Source organism: Mustela putorius, unplaced genomic scaffold (assembly GCF_011764305.1).
Source record: "Mustela putorius furo isolate JIRA1106 unplaced genomic scaffold, ASM1176430v1.1 tig00003988_pilon_pilon_pilon, whole genome shotgun sequence".
NCBI lineage: Eukaryota > Metazoa > Chordata > Mammalia > Carnivora > Mustelidae > Mustela > Mustela putorius.
Window position 1 is genome coordinate 1,833,047 of NW_025422127.1, and position 24,148 is coordinate 1,857,194.

At 48.6% G+C, this 24,148-nt stretch overlaps 3 protein-coding genes across 24 annotated transcripts in view; 1 reads left to right on the forward strand and 2 right to left on the reverse strand.

Annotated features, from left to right (window-relative positions):
• Positions 1 to 3,152, reverse strand: part of LOC101686728 (protein canopy homolog 2) — a 37,109-nt gene extending 33,957 nt beyond the window's left edge. Inside the window, exons 1-6 of one of the 4 annotated variants that reach the window (XM_013046192.2) lie at positions 2,784 to 3,148; positions 2,096 to 2,208; positions 1,826 to 1,941; positions 913 to 1,116; positions 665 to 761; positions 132 to 294 (exon numbers count right to left, since the gene is read on the reverse strand). In XM_013046192.2, the coding sequence (XP_012901646.1) occupies positions 251 to 294; positions 665 to 761; positions 913 to 1,116; positions 1,826 to 1,941; positions 2,096 to 2,183 (549 nt within the window). In that variant the 5' untranslated portion in view covers positions 2,184 to 2,208; positions 2,784 to 3,148 and the 3' untranslated portion in view covers positions 132 to 250. Of the gene's footprint in view, positions 1 to 131; positions 295 to 664; positions 762 to 912; positions 1,117 to 1,825; positions 1,942 to 2,095; positions 2,209 to 2,493; positions 2,577 to 2,783 lie in introns of those variants that run through there. The other 3 variants (XM_045071721.1, XM_045071720.1, XM_045071719.1) reach the window with 3 other exon arrangements.
• Positions 2,233 to 23,968, forward strand: IL23A (interleukin 23 subunit alpha). Of its 17 annotated transcripts, none has more exons than XM_013046186.2 (9): positions 2,235 to 2,445; positions 19,117 to 19,189; positions 20,100 to 20,187; positions 20,672 to 20,729; positions 21,675 to 21,681; positions 21,837 to 22,405; positions 22,642 to 22,743; positions 23,259 to 23,405; positions 23,511 to 23,968. In XM_013046186.2, exons 6-9 carry the CDS (start codon positions 22,229 to 22,231, stop codon positions 23,670 to 23,672), a joined length of 588 nt encoding a protein of 195 aa, XP_012901640.1. In that variant the 5' UTR covers positions 2,235 to 2,445; positions 19,117 to 19,189; positions 20,100 to 20,187; positions 20,672 to 20,729; positions 21,675 to 21,681; positions 21,837 to 22,228; the 3' UTR covers positions 23,673 to 23,968. The 17 variants fall into 17 exon arrangements, with proteins under 17 accessions (XP_004773179.1, XP_012901640.1, XP_044927660.1 ...); XM_013046184.2 differs by lacking the exon at positions 2,235 to 2,445 and adding an exon at positions 18,812 to 18,976; XM_045071725.1 differs by lacking the exon at positions 20,100 to 20,187.
• On the reverse strand, positions 3,712 to 17,808 carry PAN2 (poly(A) specific ribonuclease subunit PAN2). Of its 3 annotated transcripts, none has more exons than XM_004773127.3 (25): positions 17,496 to 17,808; positions 14,067 to 14,236; positions 13,834 to 13,954; positions 13,595 to 13,672; positions 12,929 to 13,196; positions 12,196 to 12,538; positions 11,902 to 11,998; positions 10,752 to 10,871; positions 10,424 to 10,543; positions 10,018 to 10,146; positions 9,691 to 9,890; positions 9,460 to 9,593; positions 9,217 to 9,323; positions 8,930 to 9,028; positions 8,327 to 8,400; positions 8,077 to 8,224; positions 7,634 to 7,777; positions 7,438 to 7,497; positions 6,918 to 7,008; positions 6,176 to 6,333; positions 5,943 to 6,086; positions 5,631 to 5,810; positions 5,200 to 5,293; positions 4,748 to 4,945; positions 3,712 to 4,429 (listed from the first exon to the last, which is right to left on the reverse strand). In XM_004773127.3, the coding sequence occupies exons 1-25, from the start codon at positions 17,775 to 17,777 to the stop codon at positions 4,395 to 4,397; spliced, it is 3,594 nt and encodes a 1,197-aa protein (XP_004773184.1). In that variant the 5' UTR covers positions 17,778 to 17,808; the 3' UTR covers positions 3,712 to 4,394. The 3 variants fall into 3 exon arrangements, with proteins under 3 accessions (XP_004773184.1, XP_004773182.1, XP_012901637.2); XM_004773125.3 differs by having other exon boundaries at positions 9,460 to 9,596; XM_013046183.2 differs by having other exon boundaries at positions 9,460 to 9,596; positions 17,600 to 17,718.
• Positions 23,969 to 24,148: the final 180 nt, after the last annotated feature.

Consider the following 24,148-nt stretch of genomic DNA (forward strand, 5'->3'; position numbering starts at 1 on the left):
CCTCCATGCTTTTCAAATACTTCACCATTTCCAAAGCTCCTCCTTCCCTTTCCTTTCCTATTGGGAATCCCCTATCTTTAAACCTAATATAAGGATTAATGCTGGGTATGAAAAGACAACACAGTTCATACTTTTGGTTTCACAATTTTTCAGTTCATTTCAATAAAAACATAATATAAAAGGCATTGCCACCCTCTTCCCCTCCTGGGGGTGATCCATCAAGCCTGTCAGTCTGGGCCGCTCCAGTAGTTCAAAGCTCATCATGCGATATGTGCAGGGCATGGTCACAAAGATCTGCAAATAGCACATAACAATTTCAAGGAAAATGCCACTCTCATATCGATATATGCCACTATCGAGAAAATACCCAAAACCAAACTAGCACACACCAACCATCATTTCTCAGAGCATATCCTTTTCAATGACAAAACATTCCCACTATCCTCTCACCTGTAGCTCAGGCGAGGGAGCCACAAATCCTAAAAGCTGACAGGAAGAGAATGGAGAGGAAGAACCCAAGTCCCTAAGTCATAAGTAATAGAAGCCATGTCTGGAGCTACTATCAGAGAATGGGGCATGGGGGCGGGAGGTGGAGGAACATGCTAGGGAATGTGCCGGGTTCCAAAGGGCTGTGAAGACTGGCAGTAAAATAAGAGTAGTTTACCTGTTCGCTTACTACAAAGTTTGTCTTTAACATTGTCAGCCTCTCGGGAAAAGAATTCAATGAGTTCATCCTCATATTCCTCCACAATGCTCTCACACTGTCAACCCAAGGGAGAAATGAGTGAGAGAGGGCAGCAAGAAGAAGCCTCCAGAGAGGAGGAGGAGGAGGATGTTAGCAGAGCTTGCCACTTGGGCTCTCCAGTAACTCCCCGAATCTTCAAAAACCAGCTACCCACTCCCAAAGCTCACCGCAAACTTGAGAGTGCCACTGATGTCTGAATCAATTCGGATGCCCTGTAGGTCCAGTTCATTGGATTCTCCATTCCGGCCCACTACACGTACATAGTTCTTGCGGTGGGTGGAAGGGTCAATCTGCTCCCCATACTCCTTCATCCGGTCACATACCTCCTCTAGCAGCTCTGTGAGGTGGGCCTCTGAGCGAGCATAAGGCACCTAGAAATGTCCTCAGCCTTGGGTCACATTCTTCTACGTCTGTACATTAGTAATTTATATCCTTACTTTTCCTTCCAAATCTAGTTTGATCAACTTATCCTAGAATGCCTTAATTAAAAACAACAGAATTCATCTGTATAGTTCCAAAGTGCTTTCAAATATGTGATCTTATTTTACCTCATATACTAGATGCAAGCTAATGGTTTTATTTTATTTCTTTGTATTAAATGAGACTAATACCTATCCTCAACAGGAGCATTAGAGAGGTGGTATAGGCTTTGAGGATAACAATTATTAAAGCATCTCACAGACATTGTAGCTTTAAGTTTTCTTTATATACTGCTCATTAGATACAGCTTTGCGTATTTGTGTTATGTTTTCAACTAAAACACAGATTTCCTAAATACGAGGCTAAGACCTTCTCTTTCTATTTTGAATGAATGTACATATACGATTATGCCATAGTGAAAACATGAGTGACATGAATGAAGGATGTGGAGAAGGGTGCTGATCTGGGTTTGCTGACAACAAACCACAGCAGAAATAAAGTCTAAAGGTTTGGGACCAGGAAACACGTGCAGCCTTATCTTTTAGCTACCTCTCTGGGTCAATGTTTTCTTCACTTCTATTAAACCAAGGTTCTTAATTAGTCGAGTTCTCATTCAAAGTCCGAGTGAGCTACTTCATTTGGGGGAAGAGTAACAGTTACCTCCACCACTGACTGGCTGCCATCCGGATTAATTCGGAAAGAGCCCATCTGAATGGTCTTCTTGGGATCCACCTGGGCAATTTCCCACTCTAGTTCATCCACCAGAGCCCTGCAAGCTGGTGGGAGGGGAGAGAAAGGAGAAGGAAGGAAAGGAGAAAGTAATCACCAGGGATTTCCATTCATCTTTCTCCCAGGCCCTGGATCTCATGCTCTCCCAAGGTTCTGTCTTCTCCACCCTCCTTCTCTCACTTTTTCTCTTTGTCCCCTTACCTCCACAGTGTAGATCCTGGCTCCTTCGAGCCCAGGCAGTTCCCAGCAGGGCCCCCAGAAGCAGGGCCAGACAACCCCAGCCTTTCATCTTTAGCGTAACGGGGTTGCTCCACCTGGGTTTTGGTTGGAATAAAACATAGGTGTGAGCAGCCGGCTCCATTACCCAACCCCCATCCCTCATCCCAAGGCCTACAAAGGCCTCACTGTGACTGTGGCTCTACTTTTCAGGAAACGGCCAGGACACAAAGGGGCTCCTCTGTTCCCAGCGCCTGAGAACTCGGATTCCCGCGGCCGTGAGTGAGAGCGCGAGCTAGGGACTTGGGGCTCAGCCCCAGACTCTACGTCGACAGGTGAGTCCCCAGATGTTGGTACTTCAGCGTCGGCTGCCTAGGACTTACAGGGTTATGTGGCAGCTGCGGAACGGAGGCTGGCGATTAAGCGAGGACAGCAGGCACAGAGGACCTGCCTCCAAGAGAGGGGGCTGATTCAGGCCAGGAGGCAGCGAGGTGGAGGGCGGGAGAAGAGCACTCAATAACGGGCCTATGTGGACCCACCACCTTAGATTACTGCATCCCCACCTCCAGCCCATAAGCTATTTCCCGAGCGGACCAGCCCCCTTTCTAAGGACGCCGCCATTGCCTTCGCTTCAGTCCATCCCCGACACTTAGTGCCACTTGCACCTTCCCACCTCTGCTCCCAGGGCCGCCGCCGTGGCCCAGGCGCTCGAATACGGCCGGACTCTCACTGTAGCTCCGAACCCTAGCACCTGGCTGCTGGGGAGCGGGGCTGTCCAGGCTTCTCCAGAGCGCTCCAGCACTTTCCAGGCAGGGTGCCCCAGCGACTGCCTGACCCAGCTCCCCGCACTCTACGCGGGCGCCTAAGCGGGGCTCCGATGCGCGGCAGTGCGAGCCCCACACCGGTGACCGACCCCAAACCCGCCCCTCCAAACTCTCGCGCGAACAGGCAGCTCAGGAGGGGCTTCCAGGCAGCGAGGACCCCGGTGGATCGCAGAAGGACCCAGACTTGCGTGGCGAGCAGCTCCACGTGACCACCAGGGGTCAGCCGGAGAATAGGAGTGGCCTGAAGCAAGGACAGAGCGCGGCGTGGCGTAAGGAGGCGGTCTGACGCGCGCGTCTGTCAGTCTAGGTGGGCTAGTACCTTCCAAAGGAAAGGTGCACTGCTGGCGGGTGAGAAGCCCTGGTTTCAAAAGTCAGGGAAGTCGGGAAACTACAACTCCCAGGAAGCACCGCAGCACTACACGGATCCTGTTAGTATCTACGGATCTCAAGATAACCTGAAACCTGTAGTTTGTCAGCTTCCCCAACTTTCCTTTTGCAATGTTAACGAGGAAACCATACCTTAAGTCTCAAAAGAATCCGACCTTAGGCCGCTGGGCAGCTGCAGCAAAGACCTAATATTGTGGAGGAAAGACAGAATTGTATTCCTCCAACATCTTTAACTTTGGGCTCCAGAGCTTCACCTTCATTTCTAGGTGGGAATTTGAAAGCTTTGGTTTTTCTCCCAGTTTTAGAAAGCCAATACAAAGAAAGCAGAAGAAGGGCTTAAGTCAGAGCATCCCACACTCCCAGGTCTCTAATGACATAGATAACAGCCAATAATATTTTTGTTTTTATTTTATAAAACATGCAGTTTAAAACAAAATTTTAAAAAATAACAAAACATGGGACAGGAGAGTGGATGGAAGACAGATGCTTCTCAGCTGTCAGCAGGAGTGAAGCCAGCAGCCAAGCTTTGTCTAGGACCCAAAGGCCCTTTTGGCAACGATGGTGTTGGCAACACTGGTTTGCTAGGAACACCAATACTCAATGTCCTGGCCCCTCCCGGCATCCCTCAAGCAGTCAGAGACTTGAGCTGTCCTGAGCTACTGTTTAAGCTTGTCACTGTCCAGGACTTCAGTCCTTAGTCAACTTGGAACTGAGAGTACTGGTTCCAGGAGCATTTGTTTTGTTCTATGTGGGGTTTTGTTTTTGTTTTTGTGTGGCCTGGATATTAATTACCCAGGATATTAATGGAGAATACCAATTACTTTCCATTTGGGTCATTTCTAGACTCTGTTTCTGGACTTCTATTTTGCAAAGGACAAAAAAGGAATCTGGCTCCTCTTCCCTTTGCAACAACTCTGCTGCATTCCAGTTCTATTAATAGCACCATCTGTAGACCCTGAGCAGGTCCAATTCTGGAAGCGGATAAGGTATAGCCAGCTTGGAAAGCCATCTCCCAGTTCTGGGGCCACAGAACACTGAAGGGAGAGGGGGCAGTTCGCTGGAAGAGGGTGAGGTCAGAGTGCCAACACTGAGGAGAAGACAGCTGCATCTATCAGAGACAAAACCAAGAGCATTGACTCTTAAGGTGAGTGTAGAAAAAGCAAGAGAAAAGAGGGCAAACTTGCCCCAAACATTTTAGAACCGGGAAATGAGGTTAGGATCAATGGAGAGTTTCAGTAATCAAATCTACTTCACCGAATGTTGGGAAGATTAAGTGCTTTGTAAACTACTGAGTGCTTTACAAATACAAGGTGGCGGGGTAGTGTTGCTGACATCACCATGATTATTATTATCACCCTGGGTATAATCTTTTCATACAGTCAAAACCCGCCCTGTCCAGTTTCCCTTGTCCCATCCCAGGTCTTACTCTTGGGACTTGTTTGGCCCTCAGGTTCAGGCACCTTCCAGTCCATCTTTCGGCCCTTCTCATAAAGACCCTTGAGCACTTTGTGGAAGGACTCAGGCTCAGTGCCATTTTTGCTTAGCTCCAGATATTTTCGGTAGAGCTGAAGGGCTGTGCGGGCATCCTCAATACTGTCATGGGTTTCCCCTTGAATCTTCAAGTCTGTGGAAATCAGAAGTGAACAGTTTGGGACCTAGCAAAGGAAGGTAAGACCATGTCCCCTACTCACATCTCCAACTCCCATTAAACAATAAAAAACTTGACTGCCCCCAAGGGAAAGAGCCAAACACCATCCCTAATGCAGAGATACTGGAGCTTCTTAAATCCATGAGTAACTCTCATTACTAACTCAGGGTCCTCCCTACTCCTCTGATGAGCACCACAGGGGCCTACAAGGTACACCAATACCAACTCACCCAGAAAGTACCAAGCAAGGAATCGCAGGGATATCATTCGTTTTCGGGGCATGTGAAACAGATAGACAGTGTCAAGGACTTGGTCCTTGGGCACCTGGCAGAGATAAAAGAGAGAGAGACTGAAGGCAGGTGATCTGTAATTTTCCATTTTCCGAAAGCAAAACGTATACCCTCAAGGGCCCACACTCAAAGACTCTTAAAAGAGCCCTGCCCGGGATGCCTGGGTGGCTCAGTTGGTTAAGTGGCTGCCTTCAGCTCAGGTCATGATCCCAGCAGTGTGGGATCGAGTCCCACATCGGGCTCCTTGCTCAGCAGAGAGCCGGCTTCTCCCTCTGCCTCTGCCTGTGCTCACTCACTCTCTCTTCCTCTCTCTCTGACAAATAAATAAAAATCTTTAAAAAAAAAAAAAAAAAAAAGAGCCCTGCCCGAACCATGAGGTTGATGACCCGGAAGTCCTTCTGCAGACCATGACCCACAAACTTGACTCCAATGTCTATAAGAAAACGAAGCTTTAAGTAGGTAGACTTGAGAGTTGTGAGGTGCTTAGAGGAAATCTTGGCATCTAGGTCTCCTGGCTTTATCCCCGAATACTGAGTCAAGTAATCCACCACCTAGGCATAAAAAAAAGGATAAGCCGCTCAGGAAGTGAGGTGCAGAGTCTCCCTCAACCACTCTTCCTGAGGGTCTAGAGCACTCTACATATGCACAAGGTCTGTCTCACTTGCACCTCCATATCCTAATACCTGCTCCTGAGTAGAGATGTAGTCATCAATGAAGGGAATACCCTCATTGGGTCCCTGGCCCCGAACACAGGTGATCCTTGCTACTGACATCTGGCTTGGTTTGATGGTAGACTTAGTGCCATCACTGCGTAACTCTGCTTCCTCCTGCGTGACGAGAATTGATAAGGAAATTATGACTCCTAATATCTCTCCAGAGTTCTGTTCCAACACCACACCCTTTTGGACTTTGTTACCTCATTAAGGGTGACAAACTCAGCATCCAGGCCCACCAGGTCCCCAACCTGTGGCATCTCATTCAGCATCAGTGGAATAAAGGTAGTATGTGTTTTCCGCTGCTTCCGTGCTAATGAGGCTTCAGCCAGCAGGACACTTGCCTCAATAGGGTTCTTGACTGGAAGGAAAAGTCCAGAAGACAGATGGCTTGGGATAGAGAAGTAACCAGAGGAGGGAAACCCAGATGGCCGACCAGAGACTGGGCTCTATGCTGTGATCCCTCAATAATCAAAGCATGTGAGTAAAAAAATCATGGCTGATGAACAGATGGATGGAACAGATCAAATCAGAAAACTATTAAGGAATATGTTATGAAAAAAACAAAAAAGCAGAGAGGAAAGAATAAGACTTTAGCTTAAAAAATCCAGAAAAATAAAGCTGCAGGGAAACTATGGTTAAAGACACCAAAAATGGCCTCAGTAAGGAGATAACCTCTAAAAGAAGAAGAAAGCTTCACTTGGGGAAAAGAATGATTAGACTGAAAATCATAACCTTGGCCATTTTGATCAGATTTCTCCCCATCAATTCTTCCCCCATTACACCTCAGGATTTCCAAGTTCTAAATTTAAGGCCTGATGAACAGGACTCTCTTTAGTATCCCTGGAAATGTTAACACTGTTACCTATCCTAATCTTAACACAATCTCTCCCTAAAGATCAATCTTAATGGCCCACACCCTTTGGTCTACTCTGTACCACTTACTGTTCAAGTTGTATTTGGAATTAAGATTCCTTTTGACGTAATAAAGGATAGCAGGCACTTTCCAATTCATGTCAAACTGCACAGCTTCGTGCTGTAAAAGAAAAAGCACTTAATGGCCTACATATATAACCCTTTTTCCTTTTTCTCTAGCCAGAGAAAAGATAAAACTAGGTGCTATTTTTTAATTCTGCTAATGCTTTTTATTTATTTATTTTTAAAGATTTTATTTATTTATTTGACAGAGAGAGATCACCAGTAGGCAGAAAGGCAGGCAGAGAGAGAGGGAAGTAGGCTCCCTGCTGAGCAGAGAGCCCAACTTGGGCCTGCATCCCAGGACTCTGGGATCATGACCTGAGCCAAAGGCAGAGGCTTAACCCACTGAGCCACCCAGGCACCCAACACTTTTTATTTTTAAGGATCCCTCTCTCCCTCCCGAATCTGCAATCTGCATGGCATTCTCTAGAAGGATGAGAACCGTAGAAGGGGAGAGAAAGGGAGAACGGAATGTGTTACAACTAACCTTATCAATAGGTTCAATAAGAAAGTCATTGAAGAGATACCACTGCTGGTGGGTAACACCCTGTGGAGATAAGAGAAAAAAGACTGACACTAAAGTGACAGCTGGACCACTCTGGCTCAGACTTAAGATGGGGCAGACCTGGGACTCCACTGTGGCTACCGCCAGGAGTGTCCCTGCCTTGTAGAATCTCACTCACCTCCTTACGCTGGTGGTAGGTCTCTCCAACTTTGATGTGAGCCACCAGGCTGCCCCCTGTGCGTGAGTCCAGGATGTGTACCACAGTAGCCATCAGGTCATACACAGAGACACCATGCTCCTCCTCTGCCCTGGCTGGGCCCCACTGTGAGGGGGGTACCCAGGCTGCTAAGCTAAGTTTAAGGATGGGGAAGGAAGGGGAAAGGGGATAGAGGACAGGGAGTTTGGGGTATGGGGATGGGGGACCAGGGTGGGTTATCTCCATTCTAGCCCATCTATGACTTTTAATACTGAACTGAGTCACTTTGGAAAAGCCCACAACTGGGAAATACTCGGGTTTATTCCCTTTCTTTTCCCTACACTAAATTCCATCTTCCCCTTGCCCTGCTTCTGTCCCAACCTTCTCTCCCTTATTCCCCTTTCTCCTCCCAGTTGTTCAACAACCTGTATCTCATCCCCATCAGTCCAATTGCAAACGTCCAGCCCTTTGTTCTTGGTTATCTTCATGCGAATGGAGAAAGGAAGCCAGACATTCTTCAGCTCCTCAATGGAGGAACACATCAGCATGCCCTCTGGACTCCCTAGTTCTTTCCTGTCAGGACAAGAAAATTAGGTTTGTTCTAAAATCTAGCCAGTGACAAGAGAAGCCATGGGGTAGCTCAATTTTTTGACTGCTGCCTCAGGCCACACCTACCAATCAGCCAAAGCAAACTCCTTGTTCTTGGAGATTTCCCCACCATGCTTCTTTATTGCCATCTTGAAGGCAACCTGAACACGAAAGAAAAAATATCTGATTCCCAGGGTGCTTGGCTGGCTCAGTTGGTTAAACGTCCGACTCTTGGTTTCAGCTCAGGTGATGATCTCAAGGTCATAGAATCAAGCCCTGAGTGAGGCTCTGCACTCAGCACAGAGTCTGTTTGTCCCTCTCCCTTTGCTCCTCCCCCTGTGCTTGCTTGCTCTCTCTCTCAAATGGATAAATAAAATCTTAAAAACAACAACAATAATTGGGGATGCCTGGGTGGTTCAGTCCTTAAGCATCTGCCTTTGGCTCAGGTCATGATCCCAATGTTCTGGGATGGACCCCTGCATCAGGCTCCCTGCTCAGTCAGAAGCCTGCTTCTCCCTCTCCCACTTCCCTTGCTTGTGTTCCCTCTCTCGCTGTCTCTCCGTCAAATAAATAAACAAAATCTTAAAAAAAAAATCGGATTCCCCAGGAACATTAGTCATAAACGGAGCACAGAAGGGAGAGAAAACTGAAAAGTACACTTAAAGTCCTGCTTCCAGCCCTGGTCCTTACCTCAGCCTGCATTCTCCAGAAATCAGCTTCTTTCAGACTGTTCACCTCACAGTTGATGACGAGAATATCTGGCAGATGGCGGATGTTGCGGGTCTGAATCTGAGAGGACAAGACAAACAAGGAATGGCAGGGAGCCTACAGGAAAGGAACCTGGGTAGGAACAGTAAAACCTGGACCTGCACTTCCTAACTGAGGTTCTTCCCACTCCCTATACATCTCTGGATGGCAGTGCTGACAGCTCGTCCCAGACAAGACCCCAGCCATGTCCCCAAGGCAGGAGGACTCACCGTGGGCTGGTACTTTTCACAGTTGTCACACCAGGCCTGTGTATTCTGCTCTAGGCAGATGCTTCGCTTCAGCACCTGAGCAAAGTCACAGTTCTTCCCAGTTTTATCTGAGGGGAAACCAGATGCTTCGCTCTACATTCTTCCTTTGGCCTACGGTCAGCCCCCCAACACCCTCTCCTTGATGTTACGGGACATCTGGGGGAGGCTCCCCAGCCCAGCTGCAGGGTATTCCACTGGTGATACCTTCGGGATAGGAGAGTGTGAAGAGCAGGGTGGAGGAGGCCCGCACGGTCTCGCTGCCACAGCGGCACAGGCTACAGTTCTCCATCTCACAGCTGAACAGCTGCCCAATGACTGAGTCCCCCGATGAGCAAAAGCTGCTAAGAGTGGGGAAGGCAGTGCATGCACATGGAGCCAGTGAGGAGATCCCTGAAGTCACGGGGGGCCTTCACTGTTCAAGGCCCGATTTCATACCTGCCTCCAGCACCTCGATAAGCCTGAGGTACTTCGAGCTCCTGCATGTCCTGATGCAGTTGAGTGAGAATAAAGCGATTCCACCTCTGAATAAGCCTGGCCAGATTGCCTTTGCCTGAAGCCTCATCTGAGTCCGCCAGGATCAGACCAAGGGCTGATGCCTCAGGGATGGTGCGGAATGCCCGAAGAAAATTACTGCCCTGGAATCCAGGAAGTGTGTTGGTAAAATGGGGCAATTTTCTCTTTTGTGGTTGTTTGCACAGCAATGTAGATGCCTACCGGCAACTTCCCTTCCCCTTTTATGGTCTCAGGTCTCCAGACACTGACCTGACAAGGGTCACCCCGAGAGAGGTCCAACATATGGAAGAGGAAGCCCAGCTCACATGCCAGGCAGAACTCCTTCTGGCAAAGATGGTTCTGGATTAGACAGCGAACAGGTTCCAGGAAGTAGAGCACCTGGTGGTGGAGAGAGCAAGAGAATTGATGCAGGCAACCAGTACAGGGAGGAAGAGAAATGGGAAGGTTAAGCAAGCTGGTGAAGAATACAGAGCAGGAGGCCACTGAAAAATGGAGTACACAGAGGAGACCTGAAGGCTGTGGAGCAAGAAAGAATAGTGGCAGAGGCCACAGTCAAGTGGGCTTGGCTGGAGAGGCCTGGAGAAAGAGTAGTGGATGTGGGACGACAGAGGAGAAAGGCAGTAGGCGTGTTAATCGCAGGCGGACCCACCCTTACCTGGATCATGCAGTTACAGTAGGCATTGGGGATGTGGGGCTCCAAGCCAGCAAACAGGGTCTTATTGTAGTGTTTGAAGTCAAAGTCCTCCAGCCCTAGCTTGGAGTATTTGATGGTTACCTGAGGCAGAAACAGTCTAAGCAAGATGAAGATATCCTCAGAGTTCCCCATATCTTCTGAGTAGTCAGAACCTTCCCCAGAACCTCCCTCCTGAGTCTAGGTGGTAGGTGAAGGCATCTTGACTGAGCCCTTTCTCGTATGACCGCCTCCCTCCCCAGGGAACCTTTCCCCATGTCCCAGAGGGCTCCTTCCTTGGTATCCCCAGCACCTTGCGGTATTTTTTAGAGACCATGTGGAGATGTGGCTCCTCTTCCCGCCCTATCGGTGACTCAGTGACCTGGCTGAAGCTGTCAAATTCACTGTCTGACTCCTTGAGTCGGTAAGGAATCTAGAATATTTAAGAAGAGGTACTTTTATTGGAGGTCTTTTTTTTTTGTTAAGATTTTATTTATTTATTTGACAGAGAGAGCGATTAAGGGAACACAAGCAGGGGGAGTGGGGCAGGGAAAAGCAGACTCCCTGCTGAACAGGGAGCCTGACTCAGGGCTTGACCCCAGACCTGAGCCAAAGGCAGACGCCTAATGACTGAGCCACCCAGGCACCCCTGGATGTCTTAATTATCTTTGGTATCCCCCCACTTTGATCCCAACACTGAACTTTCTGATTTCATGGGGTTTTCAGCAGCCACTGCTTCCCTTTTTTCCCATTGCCACCACCTGACCTCGTCACAGCCCGACAACGATGATGGCTCCCACGCCGGGCTCTGCACATTCACTCTGTCCAACATCCCACTACTAAACTGTCCCAAAATGCCTATTTCAGTGCATCAGTTCTCCCACTATACACCAGTGTATCAAGGCTTCACAACTGGGCCCTTTCTAACCTTAACGCCTTGTGCTTTTCCAAAACAAGCCACAACTATAGGCATACTGGTCCCAGCACAGTCCCCATCAGACATGCCTTTCACAGTTATGCTTCTTGAGACCTTTGCTAACACTGATCTCTCATCTTGAACGTGCTCCCATATTACTTTCTACTTACCCATCTTTCACCTTTCCAGCTCAATATATCCACCTTTTTCAGTATGTCTTCCCTGACCACTCTGGCCCAGAGTAACACTTTTCCTCCAGACGGCCCCTGGCACTGAACTAACATTCCTTCTGAATTTCACCAGAGAATATAAATAACTTGTTACAGACAGGTCTTATCTTTACCAACCAAGTACTAAACTTCTTAATGGCAAAGACTATCTTCTGTGTCTCTGAATCCTCCCTAACACCTGGCATGGTACCTTCAATTCAGTAGGCCTCAAAAAACCTTCACTGACTGACCTAAAACTGAAAACTGCTGAGGACTAGTAAAGAACCAAGACAGGAGAAATGCCAGGGTTAGGGCTGACCCTCTCCCTCTGAACATACCTGATTGCGCAACCGGGTACGGGGGTTGGGTGCATAGCCAATGAAGCCCACCTTCTTCATGGTGCGGAGAATCTCGGCATCCACAGGTGGCGCTCGCCTGTAATGCAGTACAGTTCTAGGCCTGAAGGTTGTGGGGTCTGCCCATCAAATCCCCAACCCCCAAGGAGCCAGAAAAAAAGATAATGAAGGCAGTCGAAAATCAGGAAAGATGGCTACTCCTACAGGGCTTGCTGAGAATCCTGGTATCCTGGCCCTTCCCCACTCCCTCCTTTTGGCCCAGATGTAAGGTACAACCTGGGAGCTGGAGCGGAGTTGGCAGCAGGCCAGTCAGAGAGAAGTGTGTCAGTGGTGAGCGGGACAGGGATGAGGGAAAGAGGCAGCAGGTCTTGGCTCCAGTCCAGAGGAGGCAGTGAGTCCACGAGACAGGGCAAAGCAAACTCGGTCTCACGGGAGTAAGGGTTGAAGGAAGGTTCAGGGGAATCAGTCCAGAGGTGCACACAGCCCTCAGAATCCCCAAAGGCCAGGGCCTGCTTGCTGGCTGATACGTCAAACGTCATTAGCAGAGGCCCCACAGGATTCACATGAAAGATGTCTGCTGGGTTGGCAAGGCCTGTGGGCTCACAAAACTGGCACTGCCCTAGAAGAGAGGAGGAAGCTCAGTGAGCCCTGGAAGTTGAAAGGGGGCCATCGTCTTATGCCCTGGTATCAAGGAAAGATGGTGCCTAAGTTCATGCCTAGAGATACAAAGACCACCTGATGCCTTCCCATAAACCACAGGCAAGTCCCGTACCAGTAAAGGCAGTTCTAAAGTTGATTTGCCTGCTCCACCTTTATCTTGTTCTGTGTTCTTCACGCGGAGGGAGAAAATATAAGTCCTAATCTCTGGCCAAACCTAAGTATGATCCTGACAGCCCACTGAGAGGTTACTGTTTCCGGGAGGTTCCTGGGAGTACAGGCCTTCTGGCGCCTAGTTTTCCTTCACTCATCAGTGCCCCCTGACCTTATCCCTCCCTACATCCCTTCCTACCTGACTGGGAGATGATAGCAAGTCGAGAAGTATAGGTGGGGATGAAGCGCAAGAAGGCAGGATCCACGTGTACTTGAAGGGGTGTGATGGCGCGCATCATGCGCAGATCATACACCTTGAGGAAACGGTCACAGGCCAGGCCAGTGAGGCGGCTGGAGAAGCCGCAGGCGGCCAGCAGGTTGCCATGTACATCAAAATCTGACAGACTCCCTGAGAAAGCATCGAACTCATGCTCCACCTTAAAAGTACGGAGGTCTCGCAGGGAAACCTGAAGAAGAGAGGACTTGGTTATCCTCCAACATTGGCATCATGAAAGGTACCTGCCACCTACCTCACCCTGTGAGACCCTTGCCCAAAGAACTAAGGCTCTAGGATATGGGCAATCAAAGCACAGAAAAGGCAGAAAGAGAAGCCAAGAGCTGGAAGGCACCCCCAAGAGAACTCTTGTTTATTCTTGTGCCTTGAAGGTATCTAGTTACAATAGAAACCATCAGACTGAAAGATAATCTAGTACATTGTGGCTGAGGAGGAACTCCGTTCATTCCTCCAGTTCCCCCTCCCAACCCCGCCCCAACTATAGCCCCAGCTTTGAGGGAAAGGAAGATCCCAAGCACATGTCTGATGAAACAGGGCCTTGTGGTAGGAGGAAACACAGAACCGAGTCACCTTGCCAGACGTGTGGCCACAGAAGAAGAAACGATTTGTCTGTCTCATAATAGTGACTCCAGGTGTCTCAACCGCATACTGGGGAGGAAAGCAGGAAAAACCAGTGAGAATAATTCTTCCCACAGACCAAAGGAACAGAAAGGTCGCACATACACTTAGTCATGTTCCCAGCTCAGGCATATCCCCAGCCTCCCAAAGTCTCAGACCCTGCCTGGGTCTTTCCTGCCCCAGGCTTGTACCTTCTGAGTCTCCTGGACAGTGTTAAGGTCAATCTCTAGTATGTGGTTCTGCAGCCCACCGACAAGCAGAGTGCTGCTGTCAGTCAGCAGGAGACTGTGCATATCCTCACTCTCATCTAGCCTGTGGCAGAGAGAAAAGGCTAAGGGACCAGGCCCTCGAAAGCTTCCAATCCTTTAGCCTTCCATTCTAGGAGGGACCCTCTTTCCCAGTCCAGAGCTGAGAAGCCACTTACAGGTAATCAAATATAATGAGGCCCCCACGGGCCATATACTTGAGGTTGTTCTTGGTGAGAAAAAGGATACCATTTTCTAGGCTCTGGATCTGTCGAATGTCATCACTGCCATTGACCTGAAAGGATGAGTAACGCTCCAAGGCTGGGCCGAAAAATGAAGTAGCATGGCCCTGTTGGGGGAAAAAAGATGAGACACACCCTGAATGGATGGGCAGGGCCATCCCAGATATAGGTCAGGAACTGGACAGTCCTCGTTCAGCTTTCTTCCATTCTTGCTTGGGCTTTCTGGTTAGCAGCCCCCAAGGCATAAGCCTGGGGACCAATCTAAGTGATAAAGACATTGATGATACTATCTATGTTCGCTTAATGCTTTACAAAGTACTTCTGTAAATTCTACCTCATTTTATCCTCATAGTAACCCTGCTGAATAGGTAATGGCTTTGTTGGTTAGAACAGTTTCAGGTCAAGGACGTGGGTCCCTCGGATCCTCCACTGGCCTTCTGACATTCCAGAGTCAAGTCTAAATCTCTACCAGCCATCTGGGAAATGTGTACTATGGGTCACAGGCTGGAACAGAGAGAATGTGAAACTCATTCCACGCTTAGCTCCTATTACATCATTCCACTACTGGTTTCTCTCCTGACTCTTAACTCATACCTTCTCCTTATGTGCTTCCCTTCAGACCACTCTTGAAACATGGCTATTCCCAGTCCACTACTTTCTCATTAGTCCTCCTAGGTAATCTCATCCACTCTCAAGGTTTTCACTATCCATGTTGTTTTTTTTTTTTTGATTTATTTATTTATTTGACAGACAGAGATCACAAGAAGGCAGAGAGGCAGACAGAGAGAGAGGAGGAAGCAGGCTCCCCGCTGAGCAGAGAGCCCGATGTGGGGCTCGATCCCAGGACCCTGGGATCATGACCTGAGCCGAAAGCAGAGGCTTTAACCCACTGAGCCACCCGGGCGCCCCTCACTATCCATGTTTTTAAACTGATGGATCCTAACTCCCTTCCCTAGCCTAGACCACTGCCGCAAGCTTCAGACTTATACATCCAAATACCTGTTAAACATCTCTTTTCAGATAATTCCATGAGAACCCTAAACTCTTTACATTCCCACTTAAATTCGTTATTTTTATCTCATCTCAATTCTTAACTATATTCCTTATGGTACCATGACCCATGTAATGGACTAAGTCACTGGTAGTCAATTTAAGTCTTGTTTACTTCCTAAATATTTCCCAAATCTGTTCCAATGTATGTATCTCTACAGTGCTTCATTCAGGCCTTCATATTCTATGTGAACTGCTACAATAACAAAGTCTCTACTTCTACCTTGGCACTCTAAGATACAAACCTAACCTTATCATTCTGGATAAAAAATCTTCAGTGGTGTAAAGGATCAAGTCCAAGCTCTCTCAGCACAGCATACAAGGTTTTTCTAGAATGTTTTCCCCCCAAATAGCTACATGGCTTCCTCTCTCCCTTCTAGGGGACTTAGAATGGACAGTGTGGCCTGTATTCAGGTGTGGCTTCATCAGAGAGACCTTTCCCTGACCAACTATCTGAAACTGTAACATCTCCCACCTTCATTACCTCAACCCCCTTAGTCCACTTTATTTTCCTTAGAGATACTAAACAAGACTTAATGTATTATAAATGTATTTTTGATGCCTTATTAAAAGTTCATTCTAGGGGCGCCTGGGTGGCTCAGTGGTTAAAGCCTCTGCCTTCGGCTCAGGTCATGATCCCAGGGTCCTGGGATCGAGCCTCACATCGGGCTCTCTGCTCCGCAGGGAGCCTGCCTCCTCCTCCTCTCTCTTTCTGCCTGCCTCTCTGCCTACTTGTGGTCTGTCTGTCAAATAAATAAAAATCTTTAAAAAAAAAAAAAAAGTTCATTCTAAACCTAGACCACAGAGCAAGGTCTAGCACTTAGTAGGTGCTCAAAAAACACTAGTTAAATGAAGTCATGTCTATCTCTTCACCTTTATCTCCTAGTGCGGTAAATCCTCATTGCTTATAGTTCCTGTACTCTGCAATCACATTGTATAATATCTTGGAAATCTTTATCCTGTTGCTTTGGCCAAGACAGCATTTTCCCCTCTTTGCCTGGCTCCTACTCACCTCTCAAAAACTCACTTCAGGTGTCATTTCCTTCTGAAGGCCCTCTGACCCTTCTCCACCCAGTACATATATTTATACTGGCACTTAGTAGTTTATAGCTTATTTCCTCTATCTTATTTCTTGTATTTTAATTAATTCACTAATTAATAAGTGAAACAATTCAGTTTCTTCTAAAGTATCATGAAGTTATCTGTTTATGTATCCTCTTTTCCTCATTGTTTCCTCATGTTCCCTCATTCCTTGAGGGCCAGAATTATGTTTTATTCAGCTTTATTCCGTGGGCCTAGCATAGCAGTAGACTGCCTACCGAAATCAGTGTATTATCAAAAAAGCTCATTCTAGGGGCGCCTGGGTGGCTCAGTGGGTTAAGCCTCTGCCTTCGGCTCAGGTCATGATCTCAGGGTACCGGGAACGAGCCCTGCATCGGACTCTCTGATCAGCAGGGAGTCTGCTTCCCACCCCCTATCCCCCCCACTGCCTGCCTCTCTGCCTACTTGTGATCTCTTTCTCTCTCTCTCTCTGTGTCAAATAAATAAAATCTTTAAAAAAAAAAAAAAAACCTTATTCTTTCTAATGGGAAAAGCAAAATTCATGCTCTAGGGAAGGTAAATTAGTAAACCAAGGATAACATGTTATTTCTTACAATGTCTTGGGCTCCCTAGCATATTGGCAATATAGATACACATTAAAAAAAAAATTTAACATTGATAACTGCTCTCGCAGAAGACTAAAATCAGCCAGAGAAAACAAAATGATTCCACGTAAGGTAGCAGAAACACGTGTTAAACATTCTATAATTAAAAAAATGGGGGGTGCCTGGGCAGCTCAGTGGGTTAAGCTCCTGCCTTCGACTAAGGTCATGGTCTCAGGGTCTTGGGATCCAGCCCTGCATGAGGCTCTCTGCTCGGTGGGGAGCCTGCTTCCCCCTCTCTCTGCTTACTTGCGATCTCTGTCAAATAAATAAAACCTCATTTTAAAAATGGAAAACAGAGGAGGGGTATTAGAGACTGGATTTGATTACAGACTAACTGATGGGTAGAGTTAATAAGATTAATCAAAGCTTGGAAGGGGCAAATAGTAGTAGAAATAGGACGATTCCTATTTCTTTGGAAAAGACCGCCTATGTAACTTCTCCCTGGATCCTATGGTTCCTTTCACTCCCTTCCTCCTAACTTAGAGACCTAACTAACTCTCATCACCTCAACTCAGTCTGGTTCCCAGTAAAACAGCTGCCTTTGGGCTAAAACCAGATAAAAGACCTCCAACAACTCCTTTCATCCCTTACAAAGGGGTACAGTTCTTACCCCGTGGCTTCCCACCCACAGCATCTCCTCGTGCAAGTCAAAGTGGGAGACGGAGACAGGCACACCCACTTCAGCCACCACACTGTGCAATTCAGAGTAGACACCTTCCATTATGTGCACTGACTCCTGGACAGGAAGAGCCTCCAAGGCCACCCCCTCCGGATCCAGCTCCACATTCTGTAGCAGACTTGGGTTCAGATGGGCATCCAGGACAGGGTCCAGGGCAGAATGCATGGCTGGGGCATACTCTGCCAGTCCAGGATCCAGACCCTCGAAGTTCATGACGACGATGGCAGATTAGACCCTTGTCACACCCTCCCTTGCAACAGCCCCTTAAGAGGCCTGACCCAACCTTCAGCAGAACAGCACCAGTGGGCCTAGAATGGACATCCTGGCCTGCAAAGGGAAAGAGGCAGCTGAGTCAGTGGCAGGCCCAAGTATTTGTATTTAATGTGTTCTCGATTATCTGGGCAGGAGGGAGATGAGGCAGGCAGAGGTGAGAAGGCCAGGTAGGGGATGAAGCAGGCAGGAAGGGAAAGGGCAGCAGGGGTAGAGGTGGAAGTCTTGTCCCTTTTTCTCCTCTAGGCCCTCTGTACTCACCACCACCCCCACTATCTAACCTAATACTTGACTTCCTTTCCATCTCCCTTCAGGCCTGCTCACTTGCCTGGTTCACCCCAGAACCATCAGTGGAAAGAGCAGCAACTGCGGGACAGGAGTTAGGCACAGGGGCTAAGGTGCTTGTTTCCCAAATCAGGGATGAGGGGTAGGGGGTTGGTAGGTGAGAACGAAAGAAGTCAGTTTCCCAGAATCCTCTGCATGTTACCCAGGATTCTCCAGAGAAAAATAAGAATGTCCAGTTACCCACAATTGGGGCGGGGGTGGGGGGACAGGATGAAAATGCCTAGTTACCCACAATTCTCTAGGGGAACCAGAGAAATCAATTACCCAGAATTCTTCCCAGGCAGCGGGGAGGGGAGGGATTAGGGCAGGGGTCAGATGTGTTCTTGGGATGCTTATGGGGATTGGGTCATTACCAAGATTTCTCCATGGCGGATATTTTGGAGCGCGTGGAATTAAAACGAGTAGGGGGAGAGAAAGCGCCGTCACCTCCGCGGGAAATTCCAGTTTCCCCAATTCTCCCCCGCGCCTGACGCTCAACCAAACCCTAAGGCGGAAAGGACGTCGCTCTCCCAGGCAGAGCTTCCAATCAGGAAGGGCGTGGGGCTCACCTAAGCCAATCAGAAGGATCCAGGTACAGACGGCTCCGCGAGAGGACGCGCGACGTAAGGGCTGGGCAAAGACAAGGTTACGGGCCGCCGGTGGGGACAAACGGTGTCAGACCCTGGCCGTATTTGGTGTCGTGAAACGTAGCTTTTTCTCGTTTAAGTTTTCTTTGAGCAAAACTAGAGAACTCGCTTGGAAACCGACCTTTCACACTCCCTAGAACTTTAGAAACTCTAGAATTAGGAACGCCCAAGGTAAAGTACTGGGAATCATCTGCTGGGTATTCCCAGCATGGTCCAGTCCACCCCCTCTGTCCGCGGTGCTCTTGTGAGCTACTGCGCTACCTTTCACCCTGTTGCCCCCGAAACTCGCCGGCATTTCCTGTCATTTTCAGGCATGGGAGAGAAAAAAGGAAGCGGGAGCCGGGCTCTTAAGACTGTCCAGATAGCCGTGGATTTTACGATTCTGTAAGCATCCGTCTGAAACACCCATCTGTGATGATCCCTTCCCCACATGCTCCAATGATAGTCCCAGGGAGCAAGACCCCTCAGCCATCAAATTTCCCTACCTCTTGAATCTGGGCATTCTCCCTCAGAGAGGGATGAGCACAGCAAATTGGGACATTTGCTTACCGCAAACTCTTAGAGATTTAGCACCAACGGTTATTTTCAGGGATTCTTGGGGTCTGATTCTGAGCTTGAACTGCTGTGGAATGGGGCCAGGTTGTGAGATGTCTCCAGGGCGCTTTAGCACAGTTTCTAAAGGCCGCAGAGAGGGCCTCCCTGATGGAAGGAACTTCTCACCAAGGATAGAATGTTAAAGGACTTCTCTCTCAATAAAGGCTGCTAAATACACTGTAATAAAAGGATTCCAGGGGTGCCTGGGTGGCTCAGTCAGTAAAGCATCTGCCTTTGGCTCAGGTCGTGATCATCCCACCTGGGGCTCCCTGCTCAGCGGGGAGCCTGCTGCTCCCTCTCCCTTTACCCTTTCCCCCACTTATGCTCTCTATGGCGCGCTCCCACTCAATCTCTCTCTCAAATAAATCAAATCTTTTTAAAAAGAAAAGGACTTCGTAATTTAGACTTCCAGGACTCACCGGGTCCTAGAATCAGTCAGAAGTCAAAGATGGAGAGAAAAACACCTTAATTCAGAGGGTCTCTCAAACTGATCTGGCTTCACAGTTCCCTAGATTTAAAATCTTGGGGAAAGATGGGTGCTGAGAGACCTAGACAGTTTGTACACTTTGAGAGATTTCCATATTGAGGTCTCAGATTGAGAAAAACTTCACAGACCTATGGGAATTACAGGGCCCGAGATACTCAGAGATACCTGGGCTAAATGAGCTACTTTATAAAGATATTTTGTGTCTTCTCACAGTAGTGTCCAATGTAATAGAATGAGAATGCAGGATCTGAAACCAGATGGTCTGCACTGGACTTCTGGACACTCAACTCTGTGATCTTGGGTAAATTACTTATCTCTGTTTCTTCATCTGTAATACAGGGATAATAATAGTAACTACTTCAGTGGGTGGTTAATACATGAAAAGTGCTTAGACCAAGGACTTGGCATAACATGAGAGTTGCATATATATTAGCCATCATTACTAACTCCCTAGGGGTACCTCAACTGGATTTGGAGTCTGGGCATCCAACTGGAAAGGCCTGCTTAGGAGTGTCTTGTAAATGTGATTTGCATAACGGTTGAGGCCCTGCTGACGTCAAGGGGTCACTACAGCTCCAGGTCAGATCTAGTCCTGGAAGTAGCTCCTGCCACAGAACAGTCCCACAACAACCCCACCTACCTTGCTTCCTACCCAACTCTCGAAGCACCAGGAAGTGAAACAGAGCAGCAGAGCCCCATGCCTCCAGCTCACCCTTGTCTCCCATCCCAACCCCCAAGAGTCTACTTCCTCTTCCCTCTTTTACCTTTCATCTCCTATCCTTTAGGCCTCCCAGAATGGGGCCACATTTGGGAAGAAGACAGGAGATATTAAACACAAGTGAGGTGAGCTTCCCCTCCTTCCTCCCACCCCCATTTCCTTATTCCATTTGTGTCTACCATGTGTAGAAAGAGCCAAACTGTTTCCCACTCAAACTGAAATAATCAGTCCTGATGCTGGGAACATTCCATCTGAAGGATAGATTTACCACAGAGACCTAATTTTTGAATCAAAAGTTTCATTGGGCAGTTTTGAATAGTTCTAAGGGAAGGGAGACTTCTGTCAAGGGTAACTTTCTCAGAGAAGGGTCAGCCTCTTGGGGAGGCTTTCAGGACCATCTGTGTGGTCAGCCATGTCCTCATTCTGACGTCCAAATCGTTCTGGGACCCTCCACTGGGTTGGGGCAGTCCCAGATTTGGACCACTCCCCACTCCCACGCCCAACCTCACATTCTCAGCTGTTTCACTGGATGTTGCATCAGGGAGGGTGATGAAATCAGTGTCCGTGGATTTTACCCATGGATGCAACAGGCTGAAGGACGGGTCAGTGTCACTAACATGGTACACCTTCAACTCCCCAGAACTCCTGGACTTCCTAGTTGTGGGATAGGGGCTGGGTGCTGGAAGATCTAAATTTGACTCCTAGCCCTTGCTTATGCCAGTATCCCAAAAGAACCAAGGCCTGAACCCCACAGGTGCTATGAAACTTTTGGCCACTAAGGCTGAGGAATCAGACAGTTCTTAGCAACAGCTCTCTCCCTCTTCAAGAGCCCTCCTAGCCTCCACAGCGAGCCCTGAAGAAGGAGCAGTTATACCTTATATGGCATTATCTGGCTTCCCAGTTCACAAAGTTCCCTCGAATTGTGGACTCTCTTCCAGTGAAAATGACTGCTCCCAAGGGAGAAAAAGAAGCCCCCTGGGTCTTAGATAGAGGGCACTGGGTGGGAATCACACTTCATTCCAAACTGAGCTGGAAATAAACAAATGCTTCTGTTTTTGGTTTTTCCTCAGGCAGGAGGTAAGGAAATTAGGTGCTGGGGGGGGGGGGGGGGGGGGGGGGGATGTAGCCTGTAGCCTTGCGAGGCAAAAAGATGAGGGAAAGGTTAAATAGGAAGGAACTTGAGACTAGATTCATTTAAATATTCATTCCTCCTACCCCCACCCCCTCCACAGCCACCACGATTCATGGAGAGCATTACACACAAACCCCATCCCAGGCCTCCAGCCACAGCAACCACACGTCTCATTTCCCTTGGAGCTGAGGCTGCATACCTGGGCTCCCCACAGAGGGGGATGTTGCAGGGAGGGGAATCCCACCTGCTGTGAGTCACCTGCTGCTATAAAGGGCGGGCCTTACAATGCAGGGACCTTAAAAAGAGACTCAGAGACAAGGGGAGAGAAAACAGCAGGAAGCAGCTCAGAAACTCAGTGAACAACAGAAGGAACCAAAGCAGAGGTACGCAGAACAGGCAGCATCAGGCTCAGAAGAGAGGGAAGTGGGCAGAAATTCCACAAGGACCGGCGCAAGGCACAGAGCCAGCCAGATTTGAGAAGCAGGCGACGGGATGCTGGGGAGCAGGGTTCTGATGCTGCTGTTGCCGCTGATGCTGCCGCCACTGACCTGGCTGGCTGAGACCCGGGCCGTGCCTGAGGGCAGTCGCCCTGCCTGGGTCCGGGGCCAGCAGCTCTCACAGCAGCTCTGCACGCTGGCCTGGGGCACACATCCTCCGATGGGGCATGTGGTAAGTCACGGGCTCTGGTGCCAAACAGGAGACTCTCCAAGCTCTCCAAGGCTGCGGTGGAAGACTCTGTGGCTTTGGATGAAAGCTGGAGGGTCGAGGGTCATCACAGAGTAAGAGAGGAAGGGAGGTGGGGTGAGGAGTGGTGTTCCTGGGAAAGGTGTGGGCCTGAGGGTCCCAGTGGAGTTTGAAAGTATTTCTCTTATATCTTCACTCTTCCCACACCTCCTCCGTTCCAGGACTTACCAAGAGAAGAGGAAGATGATGAGACCACACAGGAGGTCCCCCGTATCCAGTGTGGGGATGGCTGTGATCCCCAAGGACTCGAAGACAACAGTCAGGTAGTAAGAGGAGGCTGGACCACAAGGAAGAGGGACTGGGACATCGTTGGGTATCATGGTGAACTAGCAAAAGTTCTGTCCTTGTCCATTCAGCTTGCTATATAACAAATACCATAGACCGGGTGGCTTATAAACATCAAAAATAATTTAGTTCTCACTGTTCTGGAGGCTGGAAGTTGGAGATCAGGGTGCTGGCACGGTCAGGGCCCTCTTCCAGACTCCAGACCTCTCATTGTATCTGGCAAAAGGGCCTTGGGATTTCCGTGGGTCTCTTTTAGAAGAATACCAGATGCGTTCAAGAGGGTCCCACTCTCATGACTTCATCACTTCTTGAAAGCCCTCCCTCCTAATACCATTATATTGAGGAGTTAGAATTCGACATATGAATTTTGTGGGGACACATTTAACCCATAGCAGTGTCTAAGAATGGCAAAAACTGGGTGGGTCTTTGGAGAATGGAGTAGGAGGAAGGGATCTGTTTTTTCACTGCTTTCTTCCCCCTACCCCCACCCCAGTTCTGCCTACAAAGGATCCACCAGGGCCTGGTTTTTTATGAGAAGCTGCTGGGCTCAGACATTTTCACAGGGGAGCCTTCTCCACTCCCTGACGGCCCTGTGGGCCAGCTTCACGCCTCCCTCCTGGGCCTGAGGCAACTCTTGCAGGTATGAACCAGGGGCCTGGAGAATGGGGGCCTGCAGGTACCACAGATGAGGACTGGAGGGTGAAGGATCTCAAGTTCTCTCTGATTGTGTCCTGTGTCCTTTCAGCCTGAGGTTCACCACTGGGAGACTGAGCAAACTCCAAGCCCCAGTCCCAGCCAGCCATGGCAGCGCCTCCTTCTCCGCTTCAAGATCCTTCGCAGCCTCCAGGCCTTTGTGGCTGTAGCTGCTCGGGTCTTTGCCCATGGAGCAGCCACCCTGAGCCCCTAAGGCCAACGGCTTAAGGATGGCACCCAGATCTCCATGGCTCAGGAGGGCTGAAATCAATCAGCCCAGGCACCTGGGAGCCAACAAGTTAATTAGTCCATTAATTCTAATGAGACTTGCATATGTTGAAAATTACCAATACTAACTTATGCTGCTGATCTAGGACCAAGTTGAGTATTTATTAAATAGGAAGGGAAAACTTGAGATTATTTATCCTCAGGACAGCAGCTTGGGGAGGATTATTTATTATATTTATTCTGAATTATGTACTTTTTTCAATAAAGACTTATTTATGTGGATATCTGAGTGTGATTTCTAGCCTTGGTTGGGAAAAGGAAAAACAGGGCCAAAAGACTATAGTATGCATCTTTCTGTTCTGCAGGGCTCCAGTGGAGGGGCTGTATCCTCATGATCTTCTGGTGTACGCATAAAGTAACAGGGATCTTTTTGGTCTAGATCCCTGTATAGCTAAGCAAGCT